Below are 16,185 nucleotides of genomic sequence, written 5' to 3' on the forward strand. Positions count from 1 at the left end.
ATATATTTACTTTGAGCCATTGTTTTATAGTATTTTTTTCTTTAAACAATATATTGTGCAATTAAGAAGAATCACATTATAATTTGTTACTTAACATTATTTGATTATTATTTCTATTAATATTATATTATTTAATTGAAGCTTTAATACGAGTTTACAGAAAATATAGTTTTTTATATTTATTATTCAAAGAAGATTATATCCAAGCAACAAAACATGGAAATATATAATTTCATCTTGAGTAATATTTCGTACAATTTCATTGCATAATCATCACTCATAAATAAGTATTATGTTTAAATAAGATGTAATCCATATAATATTTGATCAATAAATTGTGTTAAGAAATATTTTTATTATTTCTTTTAAACTACAAACAGATTTTGCCCATTTTAATACGTCGAGATTCAGTGTATCTAAAGGTTCACCAGTTTCGCTATTGATATTACTCTAAAAAACTAATTAATAACTAAATTAATATAAATATCTAATAATCTATAAGACAATTTACATTTATATATTTCTACATATTTATACCTTAAGTGTGACAAGAACTGTCAAATATTTTCTTTTGTCTCTAATTATCATAGCATTACTTAATACCGGTAACTTTGACAATATTGCTTGCTCAGTATTTAATTCACTATATTTTCTTCTCCACTTGTGATTATAAGTTCTAAATATGTATAGAAATTTATATAATATATATATATATATATTTATAGAATAAAAGAACTTCTAATCACAAGTACAATACACACATACACACACACACACATACACACACACACACACACACACACACACACACACACACACACACACACACACACACATGTATATATAATTATTTCCAATAGGTATATCATTACATAAAATTATTTTTTAGCACAATTATTGAAATATTACATAAATTACATTTTATTTAAGTATGATACTTATTTGTGAGTGAAAATTATATTAATGAAATAGCAATATTACTGAAAATGCTATACTTGGATATAATCTTCTTTAAATAGTAAATTTAAAAATTATATATGTGTAACTATTAATAAAAATTATATATGTGTAACTATTAATAATTTAAAAATATTTACAATTATAGTAAAAAATCTAGATTACATATAATGTAAATACAAATGTGTGTGATTCATTGGTATTTAATTGTGTCTTATAGATAATTCAAAATACATAATCCCATTTATATTATATTTATATATAACAAACTTGCATTGGTTTAATACAATATTATTTTTTCAATATTATTTTGAGTATATCTATTTAAAAAATATCTATATAAAATATTGGAAATATTGAATTTTGCATATATCAAAGCTTATATAATGTTTAATAAATATATTACTATATATTTTGATTTATTTTTGCGTTTATAATATTGTATATCAGAATATACAATAATTTTATAAAAAAATGGATAATATGAACAGATAAGGAACTTTTTATTATAAACGCCAAAATAAATCAAAATATATAACAATATAACAGAATATAGTGGATTTTACTGATACATTTTATCTATTAAATCAGCATACATTTTCAGAACTATATTCTTTTTAAGCTTTAATGTAGGTCCTAATTCACCAGTTGGAATAGAAAAGTCATGTGGAAGAATTTCGAATTTTTGTACTTTTTGAGCATTACTTATAGCTTGCTCGTTTGCTCTTTTGATCGCTTTGTCGATTTCCTTATATATCTGAAAGGAAATATATATTTTATAACATATATTTCAACTTAAAACATATTGTATAACATATTTTATAAGATTATTTTCTATGCAATGAGATATAAATTTCATTTTAATCGTTTAACATATGCATAAGATACAATTATGAATTTTTTAATCCAACTTACGAGTGGATCATGAGAGCTTATGACATCTGTAACTGTCTTTGCATTACTACCAATAGATTTTGCCCATTGTAATACGCTAGGATTCAGTGTATCTAAAGGTTCACCAGTTTCGCTATTCATATTGCTCTAAAAACATAATATAAATATTTAATAATCTATAAGACAATTTACATTTATTATATACATTTATTATTTACATTTTTCATATATTATTTCTATATATTTATACCTTAAGTGTGACAAGAACTGTCAAATATTTTCTTTTATCTCCAACTAACATAGCATTACTTAATGCTGGTAACTCTGACAATATTGCTTGCTCAATATTTAATGGTGATATATTTTCTCCTCCACTTGTGATTATAAGTTCTTTTATTCTACCTGCAAATACGTAAACAGAAATATATATATGATTATTTTCAATAGGTATATTATTATATAATGATGATTGTTAATTGTATTTATTGTATTTATTGAAAACAATGTTTTACCGGTAATAGACAAAATCCCATTTGAATCTATTTTGCCAAGGTCACCACTATGTAACCAACCATTTTTATCTTTAGCTTCTGCAGTTTTCTCTGGTGCATTTAAATAACCCATAAATATGTGTCGTCCGCTCATGCAGACTTCCCCTTCACCATATTCATCTATATTATCCAATTTTGTATATGCCCCAGATAAAGTAGTTCCAACACCATCTAATCTAATAAAAAATATTTTTGAATACGTATATAAATTTTTGAAGATATATGAATATTAGATTTTTTTCGAAAGCGAATATTTTTTCACCGTAAATACAATATAAAAGAATGAAGGAAAATACGATTTACCTATATTCTGTATAATTGCTTAATGTATGGCCACCACCACATTCAGACATTCCGTATGCCTCTATTATAGGTATATCTAAACTTAAAAAATATTTTTTAATATCGCTATTTAAAGGTGCTGCTGCAGTAACAAATATTCGGCATTTCTGTAGACCCAATGCTGCCTTTATTTTATCAAAAACAAGCCATTTTGCAAAAATATAGCTCCAGTTTTTATAATCCACGCCATTAATTTTATTTGTGTGATAATGAAGCCCTTGCGCTTTTGCCCATCTAGCTATATAGGTCTTTATTACTCCGTTACTGCGTGCCTTTTCTTGCATTTTTTCGTATATCTTTTCCCATACTCTCGGTACCGCTAATAGAAGAGTTGGTTGCGCCACAACCAACGTTTCTACTAACGAACCTTTGAGCGCGTTTTTATCCGCAAAATATACTGTAGTTGCTACAAGTACACTTCCTATAATATCACATAGCTGAAATTTTAATAGAATAATACATTATTACGAATTCTATTTTCCCCTCATGTATATCGTGATAAATATTATTGTGTTAATTGTTATGTATCTAGATATATAATAATTAACACAATAATATTTTCATTTAAAATATGTATATGAAATTTCGAAAAATCTCACCTGAGCTGCAACATGAGATAATGGTAAATAACTAACTACAATCTCCGATTTTTCATTTACTTGTATCGCGGAAAATATCATTCGTACATCGTGCAAGAGATTATCATGGCTCAACATTACAGCTTTCGGGTTTCCAACTGTTCCTGACTATAGGAATAATTGTAAATTATGAAAAAATAAAATTCTACAAAATTTAAATTCTACATATATATAAATGATTGATTGAGATGAATTTAACATACCGTGTAAACTAAAGTACAACATTCGTTTGCTCCAATTGTTTTTAACACAGATAGTAATTTACTGTCTGATTCCTGTTTACCTATTTCCAATAAATCATTCCACTGTAAAATACAAATATAATAAATCGTATATTCTAAGTAAAAAAAAGAGAAAAATATTGAATAATAATCGATTTACGCACGCTTAAAATATCTTTTTCAGTAGGTATACCATTGTATTGGACAACCGCTTTTAAATTAGGCAGATTTTGTCTTATTTGTAAAATTTTCTCCAATTGTTTCGTGTCTTCAACAACTATTATATTTGCCTGACTATGTTCGGCGCAATATTGGCATGCATCTGGAGAACTTGTGGTATAAATTCCTGTAGCAAATCCGCTAAAACAAAACAATAAATCATTTATTTAAACAATCAATTTTAAAAAACTGTAAAATAACTGTTAAAAACATTATATGTGATATTTTATTGTCATATCGTTATAAAATTAGTAATATAAATCATGTATAACGTGCTATTAGATATAATGATCAGAATCTTACCCAGCATATATAGCTGCAAGATCGGTGATGAACCATTCCGGACTATTGAATCCTAATATACAAACACTATGATATCGCTCTAAACCTAATTTTAAAAATGCTTTAGCGACAGTCCTTACAGCCTGTTCGTATTCTCTGTAATAAAGATTGATGCATTTTTTATTATTGTACTGTTTATCATATTAAATGTAGTTGCCAAATTCGTTGAATTTAATTACAAATTAATTCGTGAAAAAAATAAGAGATAAAACGAAAAGATATATAATTAATTTATATCTCGTAAATTAAAGTACAATTAAAGTATAATTAAAAAATTTCAAAAACAAAAGAATTTTAAACATCGTATTATTAGATTTTATAATAATTTTATTATTTAATAATTTAGATAAAAAGAATTATCACAAAGTTTATTTATACCGATAAGTATACATAGTCCTCTTGCCATCGATACCAGGACTAGAGACCAACGCAATATGATCAGGATAACGATTTGCTGTTTTCATGAAAACTCCAGGAATTGACATAGGTATGCACGAATTGTATCCATTCTTATCTAATTTTATCCGCACTTTACCTTTAGCTTCACACGTAGTATCTACGTCTGTAGCCAATACCTGATCGGGTCCTGAAAATGTTTAAACAACATTTTATATAATGCAATTAAAAAGATATAAATTATGAAAAATCATCACACAAAAGAAAAAAAAGAGAACGTATTCCACGTTTTATTGCAAGAAAAAATTGCAAGTAATATTAACTTAATTTTATAATAAATGAATAAGTTAAAGCTGATACGACTTTAATCGCTATGATTATTTTAGAAAGTCAGATACAGATTTTAAAAACCTTGAATATGTGACATTATTACCATCAAGTCCAGTTTCACTAGCTGTTGCATATCTGACCGATAGATTTATTTCCTGTAAATTTTATATATATTTTATTTACATTATTTTATTTACATATATAAGCTAGATGCTCAGATTCATTCATAGAAAATTCAAGATTCGTTCATACAAAAGAAGGAAAAATTTTTTTTTCGTAATGAAATCTTTTTGTTAAAAAGAACATATTATACTTGAACATATTATACTTGATAAATTGCATTGCATAGAATCATGTATTAGATTCATGTAAATTATAAAAAAATAAAACTAGTTCTCCTAAGTAGAGATGATTATATCTACTCCTTTAGTATAACTATCATTTACGTAGTTTTGCAAGAAATTTTAATGAAATGAATACATACACGTATGGAATGTGATAGAAGAGACTTAAAACTGCCGCATTTCTCATCATTTCTTTTCTAAAATTATTAATTCGTGTGATAAGATTGAGATCTTATATATTCATGACAGATTTTTTAAATTGAGGCAATGGAAATGTCAAAATATGACATTTGTATATGATATTTGTATATGACATTTGTATATAATATTTGCATATGATATTTCATTTATATATAAATATATAAATGATATATAAATTGATATATAAATTGATATATAAATGAAATATCATATACAAATATTTCTCTACGGCCAAAAGTTTAAAAAAATAAATATTCAAATTTCAAAAAAAGATTTAAAGAAGCAGGCATATTTAGTGTTGATAGAACTAAATAATGACGATTTAATTTAAAACAATGTGACGATTAAATAAATTGTAAGCAATTAGGTTCTATATGTATTAAACAACACGATAAGAAAACTAGCGATTAAGAGCCACAACGGATGGTAATGCCTAAAAATTCTTTAATACGCGAAAATTTAAACGAGAACGAGGCGTATGCATATATTTTACTTGGTGCATTTACCAAGATATAGATTCTCATTTTTGAGAATTCTATAAACCCTCTTTATCCCTTTAAAGAGATGTAGACGAGAAAAATGTGACGATTTTTCAAGTGTATATTTTTTATATATCTATATTTAATATATATATCTATTATAATACCTTATTGTCTTGTGTAAATCCATTTGTAGCTTCATGAAATTGTATGGCTGACATTTTATCTGAAATAATAATAAACAATAAATAAAATAAATAAGTACAATAAATTAAATCTTGGCGAAGTAATGATTTAATTAATGAGTCTACATATAAAAAATTAAACTCTATTAATGGTAACCTTGCTACGGGATTATGGTAAGATTCGCAAAACGAGTTTTTGCCTAACGGGGTTTGCCTAAGATTCCTAAAACGAGTTTTTCACTACGGATTATTGTGTCATTACTTGGCAGTCTGTTATATAATGTCGCGCAATACATTCACGATATACTACAGATTTCGATTTTGGAACCTAAATTTCATATTAAGGATGGTTGGACTTTGGCCAAAAATTTGAAAGATAAATTTCTTAATGATGACGATTTAATGATTTCACTTGATGCTGCATTATTTACTAATATTCCTAAAGATTTAGTTTTAAATGCTGTTACTAAACGTTGGAATTACATTGCTCCTAACACTAAATTTAACTTGTTTCAGTTTTTATACGCGATAGAAACGGTTTTTGGATTCCACTAGTTTTTCGTTTAATGGACAGTTTTATGAACAGATTTTTGGTAGCCCTATAGGGTCTCCCTTGTCACCTATTTTGGCAGATATCGTGATGGATGATTTAGAAACGCATTGTTTAAGTTTGTTGAGTTTTAATGTTCCGTTGTAGATATATTGATAATATTTTTACCATTGTTCCACGCTCAAAGATTGACGAGATTGTATCGACTTTCAATAATTATTATCAACGTTTAACATTTACACACGAAACTGAGTCTGATTTTTGCATTAGTTTTTTGGACACGATGATTATTCGTTCGGATGATGACTGACTTTTGACTTGTCGGCTTTTGACTGATAGGTATAGAAAAACCTACTTATTCTAATATATACATTAATTTTCATTCCAAGTATCCATTTAAATATAAAATGAACATCATTTATAATCTTGTCGACCGCGCTATTTTATTATCAGACATTCGATTTCATTTTAAAAATATTGACACTGTTAAACAGATTCTTTCCAACAATTGTTTTCCAACTCAAATTATTAATCGTTACGTTCAAAAAAGACTTGATTTTTTAAAACATCGTGATAATGTAAATATGAATACTGAATGTGATAATGCAACTACACTTTGTTACATTTTTTTAAAATGTAGATCTTAGGCCCGATTGCACCAACGTTATTCTAGCCCGTTATTCTTAGCTTTAAATGAGACTTAAATATATATCTATCTTTATCTTTCTTTCTAAATAAATAAAGACAGACATATATTTAAGTTTCGCTTAAAGCTGAAATAACGTTGCAACCAGGCCTTAATGTTGTCTATAATATACCTAAAAAACTGAATGCATTGATTAAACGTGGAAAAGATAGATTCTCTATTAATAGCAGGACTAAAGTCGTTTATAAATTAGACTGTAATGTAAAATTGTAATAATTCATATATAGGCCAAACGAAAAGACATTTAGGCACTCGTGTCAAGGAACATTTTAACAACATTAAATTACATGAAAGCAATCTGTCTGTTATTAGCAAAAATAAATTGGTATTTAATCATGACTTCGATTGGTCAATACCGGTTATTTTACACAATGAAAGACATGTGAGAAAGAGAGAAATTGCTGAAATGTTTTTTGTCAAAAAGTTTGACAACACGATTAACTTACAAAAGGACACTGAAAGTTTAAACAATATTTATGATAGACTAAAGGTTGTTTAGTCTTTCTCTTTGTGTTTGATCGGGAGGTTGACATGACGGAATCTTGACATAGTGATTTCCTCTTTTCTCATTATATATTGGTTAACTAAGATACTGTATTTACATAATTTTTTCTCCTTTTTGTTTACATTTTATTGTAATTTAATTACTGTTTATAATATTAGAAATTATTGTAGTTCACTTGATAAGGACCAAAACCCATGGTCGAAACGTTGTAATTCTTTACCAACCAATAAATTGCCAGTGTGGTCAATTTAAATTACGTTATTTTAAAATAAATAAGATAAACATTAACAAAATTGTACTACAATAAATTTTTATTCACATTTATTCATTTTTATAATTGTTTTTTTCTTTTGTCATTAATCGTAGTTCAAAAGTTATATTTCATCTTTTTTATCATGTAAGAGCTTGTTGATTAATAAAAAACTTGTTGATTAAAAAAACTTGTTAATAAAAAACTTGTTGATTAAAAAAACATTTTAATAAATAAATCAATCTATTATTAAGTGAATATTATGTTCAACAAATTTATTTGTATATGTAAAATATGTATATATCTATAAATAACATGAAAATGTAAGTATTAATAAAAGAATGAAGTAAATAAAAAAAATAAAAGTATATGCACGTTATGCAGAGTGTATCAGAATTCGCGGATGCAGAATGTACAGCGTGATAATTCGTGCCAAAAGAAATAACTTTTTCCTTTGGCAAAATTGCATCTGAATATTATTTTTCTAATGAGAGCAACATTAAGCTAACGAAGCACTTTAGATTACACATGATCAGGGGCGGTACGTGCACAGCTTGCACAGCGTTTGAGCATATACGCTATTTTATTATTTTGCTAAAGGTTTAACTAGAACTATTATGCTGCGCATTCCGCATCTGCAAATTGTGATACATCCTGTATATATCAATAAAAAAGAGAAATTGCTGATTATGTAATTGCTGATAATACAATTGCTGATAATGGAATTTTACTACGAGTTTAGATAAAGGGTTAACAATTATTATTGATATGCGATTTACCATTACTACTAAGTAATATTATAAATAATGTTAAAAATAATCTTAATTAAAAATATAACAATATTAAAAAAAACATGTATTTGTTAAAATGATATAATTTTTTATAGAAGTGTATATTTCAATTGTTTTATAAAATATTTATAATTTTTGAAATTAATGTATATATATATATATATATATATATATATATATATGGAAAAATAGAAAAAAATTTTTATTTAAAATATTACATATTTAACCAGTTTAATATTACTCAATAAATTATTATAATATGATGTTGTAAAAACAATTTATAGTGCATAATTGCAATAAATTATAATTATTTAGGAAATTTAGTAAGAATTAATATACATATATGAGAAATATTAATATGTAAAATTTGATATTTTCACAGGATGATCAAACTGAAACATATTTCGATTTTTAATTTTTTCACCATTAAGCTTCTTATTTTTTATTTAAAGATAAGATTTTGAATATTAAAATATATAGCGTAGGTATTTTAATTAATTAAGAATATATTATACATCGATGTATCATAAAATTTTATGTTTTAATGTACAGGGTATACCAAAATGCATGGAAATGCACAGCGTAATAGTTCGTGACAAAAGAAACAACTATTTTCTTTGGCAAAATTATGTCTGAATATTACTTTTTTAATGAGAGCAACTTTAAGCTAATGAATAAGCGTTTTAGATTATGTGTGATTAAGGAGTGGCGTGCACAGCTTGCATAACATTTGAGCATATACGTTATTTTATCATGTTGCTATATGTGTGTTTTACAAGAATTATGTATGATAATTAAATATCGCTATTTAAATAATTTACATAATGAAAGAACATTTTTTATTTGATATCACCGAAGTAATGACTGGAAGTAAAGTAAATAAATTAGATAACATGTGAGTAATTTTAATCTAAAATTATTATTCCAACGTTCTAAGAATATTTGGCCCTGAAAAAATTAATTAAATGTCTTAAAGCATATTTTGAAATGTAGACTTTCTATTTGTACACATTTTTGCTCTGTGAATAAGATTTTCTTGTATACGTTGGACCATTTCTGATATGATAATTGCTAATACACAATGAAACTGTTCTTCTAAACTTAATATGTGTAGATCAAAATGATTCACATGTTACCTAATCTACTTATTTTACTTTTAGTAATTACTTCGATGATATCAAATGGAAATTTTTTCATTAAATAAATTGTTTTGAAGATAACGATATTTAGTTATTATGCGCATTTCTTGTAAAACCTTTAGCAAAATAATAAAATAGCGTATATGTTCCAACGTTACGCAAACTGTGCGCCCGCTGCGCTAATTAATGCGTAATCTAAAGCGCTTATTCGTTAGCCTAAAGTTGCTCTTATTAAAAAGTAATACTTAAACGCAATTTTGCCAAAGGAAAAAGTTGTTTCTTTTGGCATAAACTATCAACGCTATACATTCCGTATCCGAAAATTCTAGTCTGTATATTATAGTATGTACATTTTTAGAATTATCAATTACTGAGTTATCATATCATTAATTTGAATTTTCACCCCAATCACGTTTAACTTTAATACTTAATTTAACTTAGTTTAACTATTGCTTTAGAAAGAGACAAAGAGTGAGTTAAATTAATTGTAAGATTAAAGTTAAACGCGGTGAAATCGGACATAAAGATGAAAGTTATGTATACATTTCTGGATTTTTACTAAAAAAATACTTAATTTTTTTCTCTTCTTATATTAAATTTCAAATATAATTTAAATTCAATATATATATACATTTGAAATTTAATATAAAAAGAATTAAGCATTTTTTAAGTAAAAATCTAGAAATGTCAAATTTTATAACTCTAAAACTTATTTTAGTATTATTGTATAACTTCTTTCTTTCTCTAAGTAAATTATATCATATTTTTCGACATCTCAGTTCATGTAAAAAAATTGTTAGAGTATTTATAGAAGAGAATATTATAATTTTTCATATTATTTACAATAAATACTGAAATTAAAAGAATTTATTAATTATATGAATAAATAAACTTCTACTCTAATGTGTACTCTCTGTATACAACTGATACAGTGTATACAACTGATGCCGAAAAATAACTGGAGTAACACACAGTTGATTAATACATATTTACGAGATGCTTTTTTTTTAAATACTTGATTGAGCATTGTAAACGTTAATCGATAATTTTCTGTACAATTATATTATATATCGATATAAAGTAAGCTAAGATTTTGTTGAAATGAGATGGATGACCGGTGATGACTACGATATAATTTTGTTTGCATCAAACATAAACATGTTACGCGATACATGGTCAAAGTGCATCCGCAAGATATTAGCATTTATTGAAGACATGTATTACGTAAACTCATAAATTATGTTTAATTCGTAGGCTGCAATGTTGTAAAAACACAATTCGCATTCAAATATACCGGTTGTCATTTCGCTTCAGGAAGAAACAATTTTTTTTATAGAAAGTTTACATATGCCATATGAAAAAAGTGCTGTTATCGCGCAAAATCTCCAACGTCATAACACTTTTGCAGATGATGCAAATAATAGACATAATAAAATTTGCTACCGCTGTTTTTGACTATTTATATTACTAATAATAATACAAAATTGAATTTTAAATTCATATCAATTTAATTTTAAACTTGTTAAGTTCTTAAGCTTGAAAAAATTTATTTACAAATAATATATTTGTTTACATACGTTTACAAGCAATTTAGATTATTATGACATTCCATATAATCAGAAAAAAAATTTTATATCTTTATCTGAAATATAGCAAGATATTAATTATTCAAATAAATTGAGAATAATACTGTTCATTTGCAGAAAGCTTGTAAACAAAAAGCAATACAAATATAACATAATAATATAATTTTGATCTAAATTAAAAATATTTCAAATCAAGAATATTTTTGTTTTTAAATATTTTGAATATTAATCAACAAAGCTCAGATAATCGATTTAAAAAATAGATGATCTTTTAAATTGTAAAACAATGATTCCTCATTTCATCATTACAAATTACAAGAACAAATCACAAATTATAATAAAATATGTATCTCGTTCTTTTTAAATATTTTTCTTTATTTTGTAGAATAGTGCTTTTCAAGAGTCCTATATTAGTTAATTACATTAGTTAAAAATGTTGCTATGTATTAATTTTGCTATATATTTTACTGTAGTATTATCTTACTTCATATGTTAAGATTGACCGATTTTATTTAACACATTACATCATCAAGTAAATTCTTATTTTACAAACAGATTTTGTATTTTAACGGACTTTCTATTTTTTCCTCATTAGATTATTAATTGTTTTATAATATGCATATTTTATACATATTATGAAGGAATTAATTTAATAAAGTTTTTTGAATTTAATAACTAACAAAAAATCTATTAAAATTATTGCTTACAATTCAATCCAATTTCTCCATTGCTTCTTATAAAATATAAATTAATTTTAAACAATAAAAAAACTACAATTAATGAAAAAAGTTAAAATATTTTATATTTCTTCGTTTTTTCATGCAGTATTAATTTCTGACCGACATATTTTTTGTATATTTTATGTTTCTTTGAATAATCACTCAATATTCATAGATAATATCAATATTTTATTTATAACATTAATTCCAAGCAGATTTTTGTTATATGACATTCAAAAAAATAGACGTTACATAATTGCATAATAAATAAAAAACATTTAATTACATGTGATGTATGACTTGTAACTTTGAATCGTAACAACTGCAAATTAAAATAATAAAGCAATGTCAGTGTATAGCAATGTCAGCGAAAAACATTTACGCATATATTACTTTAAAAAAACTGAATTTAATCCTTCACAGCATTACAACCATTCAAATAATATGTATTCATAATCATCAAATATTCATAAATATATTCATTGCCATTTTCTATAACCATCAAAATACACTATAAAAAATATTTTAAAAATTTATTCATTTTAAAATAAAATCTCATGATATTTAAAAAATCGCAAAAATATGTATATATATATGAAAGCATAAAATATTTAGAAATTTTTGTATAAAATATTTTTCATAAGTAAAAATCCAGTGCAGATAGTTATTCTTTGTTTTAATAGTTTTATTTTAATTTTTTGGTTTATCATTACAGTCATATAAATTACATAAGAAACGAGAAATACATAAAATTTTTATAAATTACGTAAAATTTTCATAAAATACATGAAATTTTTTGCATTGAAATTTATGTCGAAGTGAATATCTCAGACATAATAATATTATTATACTATCTACAAATTTATCATAGATATATTAATTACTATACTATCCAAACACACACACATATATGTATATATATATATAAATTTTCAGATATAAAATATATAACAAGAATAGAAAGAAAAAATGAGATTATTTTATGAATAATAAATTTATAATGTAATAATAATTTATAATGTTTATAAGTTCTGTTAAAATAACTTTTTTATAAAACCATAATTTTTGTTATATATATTTATTGTATTTCTAATTTAATTCAAAATATATCTATGTAGAGGCTAAGAAAAAGGAATATTTTTTTATTTTCGATACATAAGCAAATTTTTAAATATGGAAATTAAGATATTATAAATTTGGTCAATTCATCAAAATTATAATACATAAAACTGAATATAACTTTATATTTTTATGTGTAATATATAAATTAATAATTAGTGGCTTGATGTGTTTTCATCATATTAAATTTTAATCTAATCTACAGATTAGATTCTTTTTGATATAATCATCAATTTTTGTTATAATTATCAATTATAATTTTTAAATTAAAGTAATTTATTTAACATTTTATATATAGCAATATGATCGTATTCACACGGGCATATTTTTCTCTTTTCATAATATTAAAAATGTATAGCAACTTTTTCAAAATATAATTATTTGAAAATTTATACGAAACTCTAATATTTATTATAAGTCTTGCTCTTCAGTAGCAAGTTTCGAATAATTATTCTATTAGAAAAATATAATTGTCAATTAATATATTCGCTTGATATCGGAAAAATCTATTATAAATCATAAAAACAAATAGTGTGCGCATATATTTGTACGTCTTGTAATATAGTAAAAAATATAATATTATATAAATAATGCATATATAAGGCATATTCAAAGACGTTTAATATGACAATAACAAATATATAAAACAAAGTCATATAAAAAGATAACAATTGTAGGATATCAAACGGATCATACACATTTAAATATGTCTAAAATATTAGAATATCCAAATATTTAAAAATATTAATATCAAGCATAATAGATAAATTGAGAGTATTAGTAATCATTATATTACTATTTAGTTATCTGAAAATTGATCGCATCTAACCGGTCAATGTTACTTAAAGGCTTTAAGTTAATTGCTATGGACTATGGGATTGCAACGATTATAGTACAATGTGAAATATTAATGTGACAGCCTTCGTCGTCACTTTGAAAAGAATTTCCATAGTATGTGTGCGGAATCATGTCAAAGAAACTATTAAAATACAATTATGTCATATTTTATAGTTATGATACAAGCTATCAGCATATACATGTAATAAAAACTTTGTGTAATAAAAACTATTGATAAATATGTTACTAACTTCTTCATTCCTTATGTGTGAATATGTGAATATATATGTGTGTGTGTGTGTGAATATGTGCGCGCGCGCGCGCACACACACACACACACACACACACACACACACACATATATATATATATATAATCATAAAACATAAAACATAAAACATAAAAAATGAAAAATTAATCTAAGTTAATGTGGAAATTCAATAAAATAATATTAATGAAATCTAATTATTAAAATTACGTAATGTAAAAAATTTATAATCCATAATACATTAGCATATAATAGATATTAATACAATAGGATTTTAAAATTCAAATTTTGTCAAATAATTCAAAAAAATGCACATGATTAAGAACTTTACTACTATTATTTTTTATTATTTTCCTATTTTTGTCACGGATTCACAATTTTCGATGTTAAAGAATAAACTGTAAATTAATATCTTATATTAAAAATTGAAAATCGTTTGTTTAAAATTAACTAAGTGCTATTTTCCAATTCTCATAATTTGCAATAAGTTCAATATTTTTTTCTACAAAGATTATTTCGAAGATTAAATATGGAATATTTTTTTAATAACAAGACTGCTAGATCAAATAATAAGTTGCATTTCTTTTCTTTTAAGAAACGGAAAAGTTAATTAAATTAGTTCTTTATTGTAACAATTTTATGCGATTTTATATATATATATATATATATATATATATATATATATATAATATATATATATATAAACCTCTATATCGTGTGTAAAAAACGATTTACAATTTGTCACACATATTTTACCTTCTTTTATAACCATTTAAATTTTCATTTTTATTTTAATTAACACATTTATACATTAACATATTTATTTTAATTAATATATTTAATTTAAATATATTTCACTATATCGTACTTACCTTATTGCTCTCACTTCTCGATCACTTGTTAAATAAACATGCACAGTTCTGAATAAGGACGTGAATTACTCTGAACTGTATGGAAGCTCTTGCAATACTGACTTTTCAGAAAGAACTTGGTTTGCTTCTGTCGATCACGTCACACATGGACACTTGGAGCATTATATGTATAGCGGGAGAACGTTATGAAATTTTTATTTATAATTCTTAATTACAACCGGAAAATTGAATCAAAATTGTAGCAAATTACGCCAATTATATTCTGTATTTAAATCAGTCTCAAACACGGTAAACAATTTTATTTTTTTATGTTAATTGAAAAAACCTTAATAAAGATCGAAATTGGTTCTACAAAATATAATAACGAGGAATACTTTTTAGCATATACATAAATATTTAAAAATTCGTATTTACCTATCATTGTTACTTAATCCTTTGAACTCAATAATTTTTTTGCTATAAGAAACTAGCAACTCAAAGCTGCTTTGTTAAAAATTGATGAAATTTTTTAACATAAAAACAAATTATATATAAATTATAGCGGATAGAACTACTATTATATTTCAATATATCTTCATTGTTTCATCATTTGATTTCATTTTTATAACCCTTAAAAGTTATTCTTTTATTGCTACTGTCCTTTTTGAGAAACTGCTGTCCAAGCAATGATAAGAGTCTAATTCTTAAAAAAAAAATCTTATCGCCTTCTTAAGGCGAAACGTGCTGCGTATGTTAAAAGGAAAT

The 16,185-nt window shown here is 24.4% G+C and overlaps 1 protein-coding gene across 2 annotated transcripts; it reads right to left on the reverse strand.

The window, feature by feature from the left end:
• Window positions 1-1,453: 1,453 nt before the first annotated feature.
• Window positions 1,454-15,549, reverse strand: LOC105258959 (very long-chain-fatty-acid--CoA ligase bubblegum). 2 transcript variants are annotated; one of them, XM_025415383.1, is made up of 14 exons: window positions 15,442-15,549; window positions 6,082-6,140; window positions 5,375-5,431; window positions 4,994-5,045; window positions 4,543-4,750; window positions 4,126-4,260; window positions 3,768-3,963; window positions 3,586-3,687; window positions 3,344-3,490; window positions 2,706-3,181; window positions 2,364-2,578; window positions 2,102-2,253; window positions 1,873-1,998; window positions 1,454-1,714 (listed from the first exon to the last, which is right to left on the reverse strand). In XM_025415383.1, the coding sequence occupies exons 2-14, from the start codon at window positions 6,133-6,135 to the stop codon at window positions 1,520-1,522; spliced, it is 2,115 nt and encodes a 704-aa protein (XP_025271168.1). In that variant the 5' UTR covers window positions 6,136-6,140; window positions 15,442-15,549; the 3' UTR covers window positions 1,454-1,519. The 2 variants fall into 2 exon arrangements, with proteins under 2 accessions (XP_025271168.1, XP_011268855.1); XM_011270553.3 differs by lacking the exon at window positions 5,375-5,431.
• Between the last annotated feature and the right edge of the window lie 636 nt (window positions 15,550-16,185).

This window comes from Camponotus floridanus, unplaced genomic scaffold, assembly GCF_003227725.1.
Source record: "Camponotus floridanus strain SB8 unplaced genomic scaffold, Cflo_v7.5 scaffold12, whole genome shotgun sequence".
NCBI lineage: Eukaryota > Metazoa > Arthropoda > Insecta > Hymenoptera > Formicidae > Camponotus > Camponotus floridanus.

Excerpts from the sequence above, each read along its gene's own strand:
- LOC105258959 (XM_025415383.1), bottom strand. The coding sequence starts at position 6,135 with ATGTCAGCCATACAATTTCATGAAGCTACAAATGGATTTACACAAGAC. Across the intron at positions 4,751-4,993 it reads TAGTGAAACTGGACTTGATG|GACCCGATCAGGTATTGGCT; the intron begins GTAATAATGTCA and ends AAACATTTTCAG. Across the intron at positions 2,579-2,705 it reads AGCAATTATACAGAATATAG|ATTAGATGGTGTTGGAACTA; the intron begins GTAAATCGTATT and ends ATTTTTTATTAG.